The 17,504-nt window shown below is 47.0% G+C and overlaps 2 protein-coding genes across 14 annotated transcripts in view; one reads left to right on the forward strand and one right to left on the reverse strand.

The window, feature by feature from the left end:
• Positions 1-226: 226 nt before the first annotated feature.
• MED8 (mediator complex subunit 8) lies at positions 227-7,904 on the reverse strand. Its single transcript, XM_062617336.1, has 8 exons — positions 7,896-7,904; positions 7,577-7,606; positions 7,366-7,484; positions 5,267-5,411; positions 4,488-4,628; positions 3,994-4,075; positions 2,862-3,110; positions 227-604 (listed from the first exon to the last, which is right to left on the reverse strand). Exons 1-8 carry the CDS (start codon positions 7,902-7,904, stop codon positions 540-542), a joined length of 840 nt encoding a protein of 279 aa, XP_062473320.1. The 3' UTR covers positions 227-539.
• Positions 7,905-10,699: 2,795 nt separating this feature from the next.
• SZT2 (SZT2 subunit of KICSTOR complex) overlaps positions 10,700-17,504 on the forward strand; it is a 58,248-nt gene continuing 51,443 nt past the window's right edge. For 12 of the 13 annotated variants that reach the window (XR_009964493.1, XM_062617252.1, XM_062617254.1 and 9 more), the window contains exons 1-8: positions 10,700-10,810; positions 11,092-11,217; positions 11,386-11,559; positions 11,908-12,078; positions 13,864-13,995; positions 16,052-16,211; positions 16,683-16,789; positions 16,976-17,186. Coding sequence is in view for 12 of the 13 variants with exons in the window: in XM_062617252.1 (XP_062473236.1) it covers positions 10,703-10,810; positions 11,092-11,217; positions 11,386-11,559; positions 11,908-12,078; positions 13,864-13,995; positions 16,052-16,211; positions 16,683-16,789; positions 16,976-17,186 (1,189 nt within the window). In the remaining variant the exon portion in view is untranslated. The remainder of the gene's footprint in view (positions 10,811-11,091; positions 11,218-11,385; positions 11,560-11,907; positions 12,079-13,863; positions 13,996-16,051; positions 16,212-16,682; positions 16,790-16,975; positions 17,187-17,504) is intronic. The other variant, XM_062617261.1, reaches the window with a different exon arrangement.

The raw sequence follows: 17,504 nt of genomic DNA on the forward strand, positions 1-17,504 counted from the left end.
ATTTTGCTTTCTGGGGAATACCCATAATGGTTTTACAACAAACAAGATGTTTACTGCTTATGTTTGTACCCTGCTGACTCACTTTATTATAGGTCTTTATGCATAATCCTGCAGCTCCAGCACTTAGCCTCCAACATTTTCTGTGTATTTTAGACTGGAGCTACTTATAAGCCTTACCTAAAGGGAAATCAGAGTCCTTATAATCCAACAGATGGACACCAGTGTCTCACAGTGTGCATAACAAGATCTTTATTCAACAAGAGTGAGTAAAGAAATCATTGCAATTGAACAAGCAGAAAAAAAGAGCACAGTGCGCCATGCAGCTCTTCAGGTTCTGTATCAGGAAAGGGTAGTTGTTCTCCAGGCCAGACTGGAAGAAAATAGGATCAATACCAGAAGCAAAGTCCTCTGCTCTGACAACAGAGAAGTACCTGTGTCCAGGAGACATGGCCACTAGCAACTCCACACAAGCCAGGTGTGGTGGCTGCAGCAGGAGCAATGCTGGTAACAGCTGTTCCCCAGGCCTGGGCCATCTCAGCTCATCTCTGATACGGATGCATTGAAGCAGATTTGATGTTTGTTTTTATGCCAGTTGGCATTTTTCCTGAAGAGAGAAAAAGAAAAAGCAAAATCAGCTGTATGAGAGGACATGTGCTCAGGAGCATGCAGGACTCACAACAACCCTCCCTGGGCTTTTCCTGTTCCACTCCAGGTACCATAATAGGCTTTCCTGCTACAGCATCTTCCAGCTTCTGCCCTAACACAATCAATCTCTTCTACAAATTGGCATCTTTCTCCATTGAGAAATCTCCCTGACAATTCCTGTGTCCACCTGCTTTCCTCTCAAACTCTATCCTTGTTCCGTTTTAAACAAGTCTGTCTTTCTCTTTGTTAGGAAGCTCCTACAGGACTGTGGGACCTGTTCAGTCACATAGAAGTTGCTAGCAGCAGCACTCTCAGAAGGATCCAGACTGATCTTCACTTCCATTTCAGAGAGGCAAACACAAGAGCCTGTATCCCCTTCCATTTAGCATTATTTATAGTCAGGGTGTGTATTTCAATTACTCAGCCTCTCTCAGATCTGTTATTTCTCTTAACCAGGTCCACCTCTTGGGCATTCTTACTCTTTGCTGATACCGATCACACATGGGAGTGTGTTCAAAGACATCGTGCTAGCCGCTTACAATGAGTGCACAGTGCTAGACAAAACTAAAATGATCAGAAGAATAAACAAAAAGGGATTAAAGAGCAGCAAGAGGGATATTTAAAGAATACCCCTTCAGAAAGTGGAACGTGTATTCAAATTAGAACATAAATAAAGGACAGCTTCTGAAAATTAAAACTGTGTTGCAGGAGAACATGGGAAGATTTGATGAGCAAATGGCTAAAAGAATAAAGATTACTAAACTTTCTCAAATGTATCCAAAGAGGGTCACTGCCTGCAATGAACTGGCAGGAGATCCCATGTCACACCAGTGCTAAAAATTAGCAGGCAAATACTGTTGGAACATTACTCCGAAAAGAAGGGTGACCAGGACTGTATGGTTTACCCACACCTGGAATACTGTGAGTGGTTCTAGTGTTCCCAGTCTTGAAAACAAACAGAAAAGGTGCAAGTAAGAGTGACAAGTCCAAGACATAATACAATTTTCACACGAGGACATATTAAACAGAACAATAGCTGGGAAGAAAAAAGATAGCCAAAGGGAGGAGGCATGACAGACTTCCAAATAACAAAAACCACTCTGGAATCACTAAGGAATGATTATTCCCCATTTCTCACAACATAAACAGGAAGGGTAAAAAAGGAAGCATGCAATAAAATTACCAGGCAAAAGGTTTAAACATAAAAAGGATTTTTTTTAACAAAACATGCAGTAAAGCTATGGAAGAAATGCTGCAAGTGCTGTAGAAGTCAAAATCATAATTCAAAAAGGAACTGCTGCTATACCCAACGGTCTCAAACCCTGCCTTAAAATCCCTAAACAACAACTGCTGTCAGTGTAAGGTTTGTTCTTAAATTCTTTCAGCCTTGGCTATGGGTCCTGTCACCAGCAGGATAGTGGGACTGACCTTTGGTGAAACGCAGGATAGCTGCTCTCATCAAAAGGGAACCTCCAGGTAACAGGGGCTGGACAAGTGTTCTTGTTACCAGCACACTCTGCTTGGTGTACGCAAGTGACTGTCGTCCCATCCTGGAGACTGTGTTTGTGGGAATGCAGCCAGAAAATCACAGGGGCTGCCTTTGTTTGCAAATCATAGTGGAAATTACTTTCTAATTCTTACACAAACACATAATTAACTTAGGATTACTATTGTTCCTCAAATTCATTTCTGAACAGTCATTACCGTTCAAAAAAACACCAATGAGGATATCAATATCCATAAGCTCAATTAACATGACCTGGAGGTTCCCCAGGCCAAACCCATTCCTGACAGCAAAGGACATATAAGGAAGAATACCAGAACAGGGCAAGCCTACAGTGGTACCTCTGCAGAATACCCCTTATACTAACATATTGTGGCTCAGGGATTTGGAGTCAGGGATGGTAACTTCAAGATTAGCAGCTGACTGCTGTGATCTCCTTCCATATTGATTCCTACACTCACTAAGTCTATTATTAAAATGGTATTGCAGCATGAGTTAAGAAGCTGAAGCTGGATGTCTGGGATTCATTTTAATCTCCGATCCAATTTAAGCCAGTGTTACTCCACTGTTATAACCTGACTCGTTATTAAGGCCATAAAGGAACCTCTTCACTCAGTTATATCTAAAAGGTGACTCGGGAAGACCCTCTACACCTGCATTTCTCTTTCTTGTTCCCTGCATTTCAACTGATCTCAATATGCAACTTATTTACCTGGCTGTCCTGCTTGTGCCATCTGCACTCCTGCCAGCATTGGCTGCTGCTGAGCTGGTGCACCTGACATTGGGACCTGCTGCATGCCTGAAGCACCTGCAATGATGGCACCAGCTCCTGGTTGGCCTGACTGGACAGATCCTCCAGAGCCAGGGGGCCTCCGGTTTGACAGTCCTTTCCCAAAGGCCACAGCTGCTACCAGTGCATTGGTATCTGCAGGGTTGAAAGTCTGCTTGTTCTGTCTTAAACCTATAGAAAAAAAAGTTAGTTTGGAGCATTTTTGCAATCAAGTTTAAAAATTAGCATCCTGAATTTACTTTTCTACTATTTTGGTGCATGTAACAGAGATCAGCTTCTACAAGCTGTCCTATAACAGTCTCAGCAAGGTCAAAGAAGCTGCAAAATCCAAAGACAGTGGTGATCCAAGAGCTTCTCCACGGAGAGCAGAGCATATGCTACCCAGGGAAGAGGGAGCCAACTCCTCCATGCCCATAAGAATATTCCCACTAAAGGCTTTTCCATGCTGGATCCAATAGCAAGTAACAAGCACTGTGTTTTAGACAAACAATGTCAACATCCTCTTTTGGAGGCTCATAAGGAGCATGGTGTCTGTAACTTTTTCTACCACACACCTGCCCAGTTATACTATTAATCCTGGAAAGCAGACAGAACCTGTGCCTGGATCCCTGCTTACACTGTTTGTGTCAAAGATGACAAAAAAAAAAAACTCACAAAAACCCCAGCACCTTTGAGAGTTGTACATAGCACTCCCAGGAATAGAGATCAGGTGATGGCAGAGACCAGTAAAATAAGGATGTCCAGAATCAGAGTCAGAACCAAAAAAGGCTGACCGTGAGTCTGAATAAGCCATTATCTACAGGACATCACACAAACATATCGTGGATTCCTTCAGAACATAGCTAAGGGTTTTCCCACATTCACTGCCACTGTATTTTCACAGTTATTTTTATCAATCCAATTTGATTGGGATGTTTTCTTGGTAAACAGTTACCACCTCCTCAAAAGGGGTATCACAAAGGACTGGAATGACCCCCAGATTTGCCTATTCTGCCATTAGTCTCTCAAGCCTGCTGTTTGGACCCTGCACCCCACTTCCACCTCAGTGACATACCTCCACTTTCAGATTCACGCTCCTCCTTACTGATTTTCTCCAGAAGATTTGAGCACATTTTGTTCAGACTTTGGATCTGTTTCTGCAAAATGAAAACCATCAGAAACCACCAGGATACTTCCAACCCAGAACAAGTCAGTAAGGTAAGCAAACAAGCTTTCTCCTTCCAGGGTCTGTGTAGCCAAACAAGCATTTTGATGGCAGAGCCTACAGTGATTATGTAGACAGGGCACTATGGGGATGGGATAGCCTTTGCTTTTCTCTGCCTGTTCTGATGTGTTCACCTCCTGTGAATAGCCAGTGGGCTGGATACCCTCTGTTTGTGAAACTGTGGAGGAAACCAAACTTCATCCAGGGTGATCTGGAGAAACCTCAGACAGATAAGGGCACAGCAAAAAAGAACACTGTCAGGTGGAAGGGTGAAAGAAGCAGAGTTACAGGGCATCTTGTGTCCAATGACTAAAAGGCAGAGTATCAAACTCATCTTCACCTACCTGTGCCACATCAGGGCTAATTCGAGCTGCATCTGTGATCAGCTGTTTCTCCTGCTCCTCCACTTCAGGGTCAGGCTTAGTTCGAAGATGGTCAGGCACCACCTCATGGCTGAACACTGGCACACGCCCCTCTGTCTGCCTCTGAAATATTTGGATAAGCCTCAGAGTGAGTGACAAGACACTCAGAGCCTCCTCCTACAGCTCCACACCAGAGCACAGGCCATGGTGCTAGAACAAGGCTAGCAGCATGCACTGGGGAAACCTTGATCTGGACAGCATTAGCAGGTTTCAACAATTTGTGTAAGCATTTGCACTGTGCCTGCTTAGTGAGAGCAAACCACAGGGGTCTGCAGTGCAATGCCACTAGCATGGCCATCATCACTTGAAAAGTTTTTTCATTCAAGCAGACAATAAATGTTGCCAGCACATACATTAGATTCTGTAACACACCTCACGTTGGTCAGATGACAAATAGTGCACATCTAGATGTAGATATCTGACAGCAGCACAGCTAGGGCTGAGAAAACCAGCAGCTTGTAAGGAGACCTCCCAGTTACACAGCCCCATCATGACGAAAATAGCATTTATTAACAGGAACACCTCCTATAAGGTGTATCTAGTACATTTGTAGGTGAAAGCCCCCCAGCAAAGCAGTTCATAGGCAGAATTACTCATCACCTTCTCTTTCTCTACACCCAGAGCTGAGGAATGGCAAATCAGGGCAGATCACAAGCACTTTCTGATACTCCAGGACCAACATTCAGAGGGAAGTTTCTTACCATGATCTCCTCATCACGGTCTGGAGACAGCACCAGGGGTATGATAACCTGGTTTCGCAGTAGTGGGGTCTTCTCATGCTTTAGCACTTTGTTCAAGGTGTTCAGCTGTCCAGAAAGCAATGCAAAGCTGTCCAGAACTGAAGGCCTGGGAGAGCAAATAAAGAGGACAGAACATGGAAAGGGATGCCACAGATGCCTTTTCTCTCTTCTTTACTCAAATGGTTGAGAAGTGAGGAAATAACGCTATTATTCCTCAAACCAGTTTATTCCTGACAGTAAACAGTAAAACCTACTACAGTTGTGGAGAAATCCCCACCCCTACTGCAAATAGCTCAAATGCTACAAATAGCTCAGAGATATCACAAGCAGTATACTGGAAGTTGCAGTTTTGGTATTTCAGTAACTTATGTCATTTGCATGGCAGTGTTTTGGTAGCAGGGGTGCTACAGGGGTGGCTTCTGTGAGCTAAAAGCTTCCCTTATGTCCAATAGAACCAATGCAGCCGGCTCCAAGATATATCCACTGCTTGCCAAGGCTGAGCCCATCAATGATAGTGGTAGCACCTCTGGGAGAATGTGTTTAAGAGGGGAAAAAACTATGCAACAGCAATTGCAGCCAGAGAGAGGAGTGGGAATATGTGAGAGAAGCGGCTCTGCAGACCCCAAGGTCAGTGAAGTTGGGGAGGAGGTGCAGTTACTGGAGAAGAGATTCCTCTGTAGCCTGTGGTGCAGACCTTGGTGAAGGCAGGCTGTGCCCCTGCAGCCCATGGAGGGCCATGCTGGAACAGATATCAACCTGCAGCCCATGAAGGAGCCCAGACCGGATCAGGGGAATGCCCAAAGGAGACTGTGACCGCATGGGAAGCCCACACTGGAGCAGGCTCCTGGCAGGACCTGGGGCCTTGTGGAGAGGACCCCATGCCAGAGCAGGGGAGGAGTTTGAGGAATCCTTCCCCTTGAGGATGGAGCAGCAGAGACAACATGTGATGAACTGACCACAAGCTCCTGTCCTCCCTGCACCATTGAGGGGACAAGTTAGAGAACTTGGGAGTAAAGCTAAGCCTGGGAAGAAGGGAGGGCTGGGGGGAAGGTGTTCTAAGATTTAGGTTTTATTTCTCATTACCTTACTCTGATTTGACAAGTAACAAACTGATTTCCCCAAGCTGAGTCTGGTTTGCCTGTGACAGTAATTGGTGAATGATCTCCCCTGTCCTTATCTTGACCCATGAGCCTTTCAGTGTATTTCCTTTCCCCTGTCCAGCTGAGGAACAGGATGATGAGAGTGGCTTTGGTGGGCATCTGGCATCCAGCCAGGGTCAACTCACCCCAGTAATACAGAAGCAAAGCTTTCCTTATCTCTAACTCTCACAGTGCAATTCCAGAGCAAAGACTGAGAACAATTTAACTCCTAAGCAGCACAGCCAAGAGAGACAGTATTTATAGCTTGGCTATCAAGACTAAGCAATAATGAAGCAAAATAACTGGTAATCTTGTCAAGAAGGTGCCTCCCCTTCAGCTTTCTCTCTCTAGAATATTCATCATCTCTCCTGCCTTCTGCAACATTAACTACAAAAACTGACTGCCTGTGAAGCTCTGCTGCAGTGGCAGATGCTGTTCAGGATACTGTATAGTTCATTAAGCTGTAGCTATAACACCTTTATGGTCTATCAGGAAGAATGCCACCTTGCAAATCTCTCAAACTGTCTGGTAAAACACGCAGAACCAGCAAAACAGAGCCAGAAAAGGCCAGAAAGGTCATGAAATGCAGAAAGAACCATTGCTCATTTTATAGTGTGTGAGTCTCCAAGGTAATTTGTCCAAGAAGCTTCCAGTCACTGCAGATGCAAGTCTAGTTTTCACAAAATGTCTAGACCAAAAGGTGTTAGCATGACTCTATACAGCATGAAACCAGTGGATTTTGACTGCTTTTCTGGTGGAAGATATGTAGTGGTTCCCCCAGCAGAAATGTGAAAAGCAAATTTAAACTTACTGCCAACAGGCTGATGTTTTTTAATTATACTTTTGGTCCTTTGAGCTAAGTCTGGAACAGCTTCAGTAGTGATCAGCAGTGCCCCCAGCTCTGTGGGACACCTTACTTACCAAGTGAGTCGATCGTACTCATTCTCCAGCTTGTAGATAAAACTGACTAAAGAGTTCTTCAGGTCAGCTACCTGACTGATAAGTGCCTCCAGGGTCAGCTCCAGCTGCTTCTCTTCTCTCTGAAAGAAGACAAGGGATGAGAACAAAGCCTTACACCTTCCCCAGGTGTTGTGGATCCACACACATGCATCCAATCTCTCCTACAGAGAACCTTCTTTTCCAGGGCAGCAAACACCAGACCCTGCAGGTAAAAATCTTATGGTTTCACACTGACCCTTTCCCCTTAGGTCAGAACACTTAGTCAAGAGACTTGTGCTAGCTGTCCTCTTTAAGATATAGATGAGTAAAGATATTATTGTTTACATCTGCTTTTCACCACATCAGGCAGTCATCAAAGTTAGCTCATGCCACTTTCGTAAGTCATTGAACTAATGTAGCTCAAAGTACATTCACATCTCTCAGCCTTTACTGACAATAGATGTGTGCACAGCAATGTCATCATCCAAAACTTCCCTTTTCAGAGTGAGTACCAGATCCATGGCCTAAAGACTCCAGTTTCTGCACTTCACCTCCTTCTTTACTTTCTTCCTGCTCAAGTGCCCCTTCCAGCTGTCAAAGAAACCCGAGGGTCCTCTTTTACTTGTGCCTTACCGACTGCAGGAGGCCCTGCCGTGACAGACAGCACACACTGACACAATCACACATCACCCCCTGCCTTTTGCTCTGATTACACTGTTTAAATAACCTTTTCCACTGACATCTGCAGGTGAGGGAGGACAGTGACAAAGTGTCAGGGCAGGGGATCTGTTGCCAAAGACATCAAGGCAAATCTCCATCTCTTGCAAAAACCCTCCAGAATCTTATCTAGTCTCACTTACTAACACTACAGCATTGCACAAAGTATAATTAAAGTTCCAACCCTAATGAACTGCTCATGTAAGTCCAGAACTGTACAGTAATAATCCATGAGGAGGGTGGGACAAAGCAATCAAATAATAGAAAGGGAATGCCAACTGGGAAAGCAGATAGCGTGACTCAGGCTGCTGGCATGCTTGCTATTGCATTTGTTGTTCTGTTTAAATACACCAGACCAGTGGGAGCTTCACTGGCGAGATTATCTGGTATCTGCCATGTTTATGAGAACAAAAGATTTTTCTACTTTATTTATAGACTGACAAGACTATAAAGGCTTTTTTTAGCAATCGTTGATCAGACTTCACTCAACCACCTAAGAAGAAATGGCTAAGTCAACTTTGAGGAAATCCAGTCCCCCATGCATGGAGTGGATGCACAGAGTGGATCGCTCGGTGTTCCACCTCCAGATAAGTGCACTCCCCTCCATCTTGTGATGGGACTCAGTTCCTATGCAATTATGAAATAAGTCTACAATTGTGTGCACACTGTGTTTGTGCAAGAAGATTAATTAATGCCTGCATTACAAGCTGGGCTGGTAGCCAGTGGTCTGCTGCAAGGGTGCCAGGCATAGGCACCCAGACAATTCACCTGGCCCGTTGTCTGTGCTTATCCAAGCAGCCCTCGAGAGGGTGAATGAAACCCTATTGCAGAGGTGTTGCTCTTGCAGCAGCAGCATGCTCCAAGCCTCCTTCTTTCGTTGGTTCTCTCCAAAGCCACTAAGAACTGGAAGCAGATGCAAGCATTGCAAAACATGCACGCAATAAGACCAGCCAGTGTTTCCAAGGAATGCTGTGCCTCTCCCAGGCATACGCTATAGACAGGCAGCGCTTTACAGACTTTGTTAGCAATACTGAATTGGCCTGAGGTAGTAGACACGGTTTACAGGATAGGTTGCTGAAGGACCTCCTGATACAGAGCAACTGAGAGGTAAAGATTAAATTCAGAGTAGGTAAACATAAAGCAGAGCATGTGGCAAAACAAAGCAGGGGGACATGACCCAATCCTGACTTTCTGTACACAGTGACATTCTCTGAGCTGATAATGTTATCACTCAGAAACAGATCTCGCGATTATCTGAGGTGACCTATAAAAACACCTGCCCAAGGCTCAAGAAGTGGGGGAAGTAAAAGCAGCAACAGGATTTATTAGGAAAGCAAGCAAAAACTAAGCATCATTACGTCACTGTATAAATGCACGCCTCATGTGCATCTCAAAAAAAGGGATATAGGAGGAATATGTACAAATAAAGGCAACAAGGATGATCATGAATATTCATCGGTTCCATAGATGCAGCAGTTAAAAACAGAAAGGAGTCTAGTATGTGAGAGTGACTGAAATGAGGAGAGGCAATACAACCAGCCCTATAGATGAGGACTTGGCAGGACAATCCACTTTCACTCTCTTTTCTGGGAGGACAACCAGGAGACTTGCATGAAGTCACTAGGTAGCAGTTTCAGGCAAACCAAAGGAGGTGGATCTCCACAGCCTGCTAACCTGTTATTAACCTCTGCAACTCCTTTCCAATGGACATTACAGAGGTTCAAAGTTCACAGTACTTCAAAGAATACCTAGAACCTTCTTCCATCAATGAAAATTCATTCAAGGCTATTAAACATCAGGGATGTGCTAACAATAGTTTATACAGAATCACAGAATGGTTTGGGTTGGAAAGGACCTCAAGATCATCCAGTTCCAGGCCCCCCTGCCATGGGCAGGGACATCTTCCACTAGACCAGGTTGCCCACAGGCCTTGTCCAACCTGGCCTAAGGTCTCCAGGCAACCTTCTCTTCTCCAGGCTGAACAGCCTCAATTTTCTTAGCCTGTCTTTGTATGGGGCTCAGTAGCTTAATTTGCCCTCATAACTTCTTTTGGGCATTGGCTTCTTCACTAGTGTCAAAGCCAGGCTGCTGGGCCCGTGGATCTCTGGTGTGACGACCCTCACCAAGGGCTGAGTAGGAGCGGTGCACCCAGATACCCCCACACACGCTCACCGCAGCCGTGCAGCAAGGGGAGAGTGTTGCACAGCAAAGCATCGCACCCGCTGCTCGAGCTCAGTCTGCCCCAGCCCGGGCTGGGTTTAACCCCTGGGGAGCAGACAGATGGTCCGGGAGTACCGCTGCACTCGGCGGCAACAGGCCCCGCCAGGGCCAGACGGAAGGCGCCAACAGCGACGGCTACCGCTTCAGGCCCAGCCCGCGGAGCTGCGGGCGTCCGCGGCAGGAGGCACCGAAACACAAGGCCCGGCCACGGCGCGGCTCCGTACGCCGCGCTGGCCGCCCGCCCGAGGCAAGGCCCCAGGAACCGCCCGGGTGGGCCTACAGCACGGCCCCGATCCCCGCTGCCCCCGAACCGCCCCACGGCCCGCTGCTCCCGGCCGGGCCGCAGCCGCGCTCAACAGCGACCCTTCCAGCCCTCACCTGCATGGCAGCACCGCCCCATTGCACAGGCCAGCGGCGCTTCCGGGTCAGAGGACGCGGGGCGGGGCGCGCCGGGCCGGACATGGCGGCTGCCGAGAGGCCTGACTCGGAGGTGGGATTGCGCTATGGGAGCCGGGGCCGGGCCGGGGGACAGGGCTGAGCTGGGGAGGGGTACTGGGGAGCTGGCGGCAGGAGCCAGGTGAGGGGTGGCTGCGGTGGGGAGCAGTGGGGGTGTCCGGGCCTGTGAGGGAAGGAGAGAGGTGGGAGTGCGGGGCTGAAGCAGCCTGGGGGTGAGCGGCAGGGCGGGATGCGGGCTGGGGTCCCCTTCTGCGTGCCCTCCTGGGGTGCCCGCCGGGCTGTGGAGTGACCTGGGCTGCTGTGGTCGTGCTGCAGGTGGAGGAGGCAGGGCATGTCTTCCTCCTGATGAAGAAAGACTATCGCATCTCCCGCAACGTGCGACTCGCCTGGGTCCTCAGCCGACTCCACCAGGTCATCTGGGCTGTGCCCGAGCCGGAGCTGGTGAGTTGGTGTCTGGGGCTGGAGGGTGTCACCATGGCCTGATGTGGTGAGGTGGCTCTATGCCGCTCCTGAGCATCTGGGCCCTGCAGAAGGCTTTTACCCAGGGCCTTTTCCTGATTTTTCCTTTGGCTTGACAGTCTGTCATGTTCTGATTATTTGTTCTTGTAGGTGAAGTCAGAAAATGAGCTTGATGTTCTCAGCATCCTGCCCAACGGGTGGCAGCCTGATGAGCCTGTCCAGCCAAGGCCCTATCTCCTGGTGCCCTCTACACGGGTCACCTTCCTGGCCCGCCAGTACCGATTTGTGATTGAACTTGATCTGAGCCCTTCCACAGGGATTGTGGTAAGTGCAGAAGCCACCTCTTTTGGGGTGTTAGGTATGTTAAAAGGCCAGTCCCATTTCTGTTTGATGAGGTTTATTCCTCTGTGTTAGTCTTAAATTTGCAGAAGTCTTGCTTTTCCCAGGGGAAGAGTGCTCCCTGTGCTCCCAGCTAGGAAGTTTAAGTAAGGGCAGATCCTGCTTCTCTGTGGGATGTTCAACATGTGACTTTTGTTTACAGGGATTTGTCACTTTAATCCAGTTGCTATTGGAGAAGGATGTTTGCTGTTGGCTCTGCATGGTGGGGCCACCAGCCTTGAGACTCAAAGTCCTAGAAGGTGAAAAAGCTGTTCCCTTTCTCCATTTCTGTAGGATGACTCAACAGGAGAGATAATCTTTGATGAAGTGTTTCATGCCCTTTCCCGATGCTTGGTGGGGTTGTTAAGACCCTTTCGTATCCCTGGGTCAGACATCATCTACCAGCCAGAGATCTTTGTCACCATCCAGGCATATTCTTCCATCATCGGCCTGCAGTCCCATCAGGTAAAGTTCAGCCCTTGGAGTGGCTCATTGCCTGAGCATCTCGCTGGATGGCTTCCTGTGAACACAGAGGAAAGCCAGGGCATGGGGTAGCTGTTATCTGTGATGCTGCAGACTTGTGTCGTTACAGCATGCAGACTGGTGTGGTGAGGAAGCGTATGTGAGCAACTTCTCCTTTTTGGGCAGGAAGCAGCGGTTTCTCCTGGGGGAGTGGGGCTCAGCAGAGATCACTACCTACAGGCATGGTCTCAGTTGGGCCCCAGGAAGCATTTCTTATGTTAATTCTTTTTAGCCTGTTATAATTGTCTTGGAGCATTCAAGAAGAGCTGATGTGCCCAAAAGCTTGTCTGCCTGCTCCAACTGTGTAGCAGTCGTTTATTCAAAGATATTGCCTCTTCCTGCAAACTTTGCTGCCTTTTTGCGCTGGTATGAACCTGTTTCTTCTTGCTGGAGGGAGCAGCCAGCCCCAGTATTGAGATTATCAACTAGATTTGCTTGAGCCAGGGGAGGTCTGTTTAATAAATTGAAGTCTGGTTTATGGTGGCAGTGTGTTTTTTTTAAATATATCCTTAATCCCTTACAGCTGACTGTTTTCACATTTCTGATGGTGATTCTGATGGTGACTGCATCCTTTAGCTAGGAAAGTGGGTGGTGACAGGAGGAGCCTGCTAGTCTATGCCTGTTCCTTCCTTCTCTCCCCAGCCTGCCTCTGCCCAAGCCTTCTGGCAGGCTACAGCGTTTACTTGTCTGTATGGTGTTTGAAGAGTGAAGCCCTCACTTTGGTCTGTTCTTGGGTCCTACCAAAGTAAACAGCAGGAATTTCTCTGTCTGACAGTGACATTTTGTATGTCATCTTGCCCATCTGTTCTGCAGACACCATCATGCTTTGCCTCCGTATCCTCTGTATTTATACTAAATTGAGCACTCTAAAGTTGTTATGTTTTTCTTCTTTGAAACTCTTTAAAGGCCTGTATGAGGCCAGGAACTGTAGCATCTGGGTGCAGCTCGGTAAGCTATATTCCTTTTATGGAGGGAAAGGCATATATGTGCATCACTCGTCCAGGAAAGCCTGTCTATACTGTAATAATTTACTTTTCCTATGTCACTATGAGGTCTTGCCCATCTGAGGTTGCAGGAATGTGGATAACACGTAGCATCCCACCTGGCTGTTGAGTTCTTTGTCTACACGTTGTATCTCCTTTGCCTCCTGGTTGTGGATGTAGATTGTCTGTGCAATGGTGGTGTTTGTAAATATAATTGTCTTGCCTGTCTGCTTGGGGAGTGTCTATGGTGGCAGGGTCACTCTGGCATGTCACTCAGCCTCTCTTGTGACGTCTAATTTTTTATGTTATTTCAATTTGTTGTTCTTTTATCCAACCACTTATTGGAAGATAATGAGATCAGTCTGTGGGTGAGTTAGAACAAATTAGAACAAGCAGGCCTTCCTTAGAAACATCAGACCAGAGTTAATGGCTTCTAAAAAGGATCCTGTTGCTTTCTCCTGACAACTGCTTTTTCTGGAAGAAGGAAAATGAAGTAGAAATTTCTTGCCCAAGAAGGAGATTTTCTAAAGAGTGATGTGAGCATCTGCTGTGGAGTGCACTGCAGACATTGCTGCTCACAAGGCAGTTGGCCCTGAGCACTAATAGTGAGAACAGGCCTCTGCTGTACCTCTGCTTTGTTAGGGACATGTCTGACACCATGCAGAACTCTGTTCCTGTGTGCCCTTTTGGGGGCTGGTGCTGTAAAACCTTAACTTGATGACTGACATGTGTACCCTTGGGGCAGGTACTGTTCCAGGGCTGTCAGCTGGATGAGACGAAGCGAGAAGCCTTTCTGCACCAGGTTTACACACAGCTATGTGCTTTTGAGAACAAAGTGGCAGAGATGCTTCAGCAGCAGTATGAACCCAAACCGCAGGTAAGCAGGGCAGAGGTGGTTGGGGTCTCTTGGCTCCCTGGAGATTTGCCCCTTTGGGGTAGAGTGACAAGAGGAACAGTGGTGTAGGTCTGGAGAAGGAGTGGCTAATGAGATTGTAATATAACTTTGTGCAATCTACTAATCAGACATAAACATTGAGGAGAGCAGAACCAGTAAGTGGTCAGAAGGACTGATGAGAATGGTTACCTTCCCCAAGGTTCTTCTGCAATAAAGCAGCCAGACTTCTTGTACATGATGGGATGAGCTGTAGGAAGTGACTTCTCTCTAAAGAAGATGGTGGGTTAGGTGATTACACCCATATAATTAATCTATAAACAGCTCTGAATATGCCCTTGGCCCTTGTTACATTTCTTGAATGAAAATACTTGACCATGAAACTGAATAAACAGCCAGTGCAGTTTCGGATACTCTTGAAATGTCTGGCAGATGCTGTTTAGTAGCCATGGGTATAGGTATCAGCAAGTTAATGAAAGAACTATAAAACACAGCTTAGGGTGAAATTAAAAGTGAGACTCTGTAGTGATTTAGAATGGATTTCTCACTGAGATCTCTTCTTATCTTGGAAATGAAGCACGCGAAGGTTACATTGTGATACTGACATATGCATGTCGCAGTCACAATTGTATTTATGGGCACCCTTCTTGCAGACAAAGCCATTATTTGACTGGCAAAGGTTGTTTAGTCCTTATTTAGTATTAGTTAATAGAGCTTGGGCAAGAAGAAAAGAAGTATCAAGATCGGATAAGCAAGAGGCTACTGGTGATCTATTGCAGCTGCATATTTGAAGTGCTTCAAATTGCATATTCTAGCTGAAATTTGTATCTTTGAGTGCTAGGACTGTCAGTCCTAGAACAGAAGGAACATTGCAGGAAGTAAATACCTTTGCCAGTGTGTCCAGCTGGTGGTTTTGCAGTGCTTTGTATGCATTCCTGCTTGATGCAATATTTCTCTTACTATAAACTACCCTATACCTTTTTCCATGCAAATGGGGGAAGGAGACACGCTGCAGGCTAAAGGGACTGGTGAGTCCTGCCACAGGCTGTGGGGTGGAGGTGGGAGGCCGCAGGGGAAGGGCAGGGACTGAAACTTTTTTTACTTTTGAAGTTGCATTAGCTGCATGATTGTTAGCAAGTGTCTGAATGTAAGGCATCTGGCAAATTAAAGTGATGGATACTCAGGTTTTTTGTTCACAGCCACAGACTGTTCCCATTAGTGCAATAACAAAAGTTTAGTTAGTTCTAATTTTCGTTTCCCAGCTCCCAGTCATCTGTAACTTTGCAGGGGAGGGTTTCGCTCATTTTCTGTATTAGTAGTAAAAATGAAGCAATAGTTTATTACAGGGCTGAACTGCCAGAGCCTCTTGAGATGAGGGGACTATAAATGCAGTAGGTTCTTCAAAGTGTAATTATACAAATTTTAGGCTTTGCCTGGGGGATATTTTTCACAGGAGATGCAGGAGAAGCCTACTTGGATTTGCTTATATCAGCACTGCATAATGAGTGCTATTTGAACAGAATTAAATGTACAGGCACTAGGCTTTGTCTTTACAAGGCTCCTTACACCCTCTGCTGCAGGGCTTCGTAAGAGAGACGGGTGTCTTTGCCTCTCCAGCTTTTCTGGGCTTTACTTGAGTAGATGCTGAATAGCTGCAGCTTCTACTAAATGACAAGTTAAGAAAGAGGTGGTCACCTTCTCTTTAAGTGGGAACTGCTTTGTTCTGCAGAGGAGCTTTAGTGACCCCAAAGTGTCTCATTTTTGTCCTTCTGTCAGAAGTCAGCTTATAACAAAGCCCTCAGCTTGTTGTCCCCTTCTTCTGCCCCCCAGGCAGCTTTGTCTAGCTGTCTATGGGGCCCAAGTGACCAGGACTTTGAGATCACATGAAAACTAAAGCTAGAAATGAAGTCTGCCAAAGTGCTCCAGGATTGTGGTACCATGGAGCTGCTAGACTGAAGGCTGTTTAGGAGAGTGAGAACTAGAGCTAGGCTGAAGTCTGCCCCATGGGGCCTTGTGGGTTTTCTTTTTTTTACTTTTCCAGATGGATTTGTCTCCCCTGAGCCAAGAGAGCCCTGGTGATGTGCAGGAGTCATCTGGGAGGAAGCCCAGCGTGTCTGTTGTCACTGCTGATGTTGGCCTGGTCAGCATGGTGCGGCAGGGGATTCTAGCACTGCAGCTGCTCCCCTCCAACTCCAGTGCAGGTTGGCCTTGTCCTCTGGGTTAAGGTTTGCCCAGCTGTTTGCAAAGGGTTGTATTTCTCCTGCCTTAGGCTGAGATTAATTTTATAAGGGCTGGTGCAAAGACCCTTCTGTTAGTGATGAAATTTCAACAACAGCTTTTGCTCTGCGCTCTGTGAGCAAATTGGGGGGGTGGGAATGGGGAGGACAAAACTGAGCCACATGCCTTTTGTCAGTGTTAGGTAGTTTGTGACAAAGCACAGCTGTGACTGCTGCTTGAGACAGCCCAGGGTGTGCAGAGCTATGTCCTGCCTTAGTGCTTTGCTGTCCTAGATGGGAAGTTTGCCAGCTCCAGAACACCTTAGAAGCTCTAAACCAAGCTTGGGATTTTCCTTTCTGCGTCTGCCCTGCCTAAATTTTCTCTCTGGTAGATACACTGGGAGAGTGGTAGCTGTTTGACATGGAAGATGCACTAAGGTACTGCCTTGTTTGCAGGTATAATAATAATTACAGATGGCGTGACCAGTGTCCCTGATGTGGCTGTGTGCGAGACTTTACTCAATCAGCTCCGCAGTGGCACAGTGGCCTGCTCCTTTGTACAGGTATGTCTGCTGTTAGCAGGAGGGGATGCTGCTGCCAACCAGAGCAGGGAAAGGGGGTTGGTGGTGGTGGCATTCACCTCCAGAGGCTAAGAGGACTTCTCTGCCTGTCTGAGGCCTTTGCCAGTCCTCTGCCTTGTCCTCAGCCCTACTGTACTCTCTCAGTTATCTTCTTTATCCATCTTGTAGGTGGGAGGCGTCTACTCCTATGACTGCAGCTTTGGCCACGTTCCCAATGTTGAACTGATGAAATTTATTGCCATGGCCACTTTTGGTGCTTACCTCTCCACATGCCCTGAGCTGGATCCCCTAAGCCTGGATCTGAACGTGTATCACAAGGCATTTCTGCTGTACTCTTTTCTGCGTACTGGGGAGTCCCTGAATCCAGAATACTACTGTGGTGAGGAATGTGAATTCCCTCCTTTCAGCAAATGGATGTGTTGCAGCACCTCTCTTTGGGGTGACATTCCCAGGCTTGGTTATGCTGATACTCTTCCCTTGTCCCCTCTGAGTCATGCCTCCTGTAGGCTCTGGGCACTATTGGGGGATGCCTCCTCATCGGTGACTCCTAGTTCCAGGAGTTGGGTGGATCAGGGAAAACTAGTGTCCTATCTTTCACCATTCCCCTTTTTGTGGTCTTCACTCAGCACTTAGGCTGTGCTTGGAACTTGGAGGGGATAAGAAGCTTTCGTCCAACCTTTCCTGCACACTGGGTAGC

This window comes from Pezoporus occidentalis, unplaced genomic scaffold (genome assembly GCF_034315485.1).
Source record: "Pezoporus occidentalis ecotype Australia unplaced genomic scaffold, CSIRO_AGI_Poc_V1 ctg194, whole genome shotgun sequence".
Taxonomy (NCBI): Eukaryota; Metazoa; Chordata; class Aves; order Psittaciformes; family Psittacidae; genus Pezoporus; species Pezoporus occidentalis.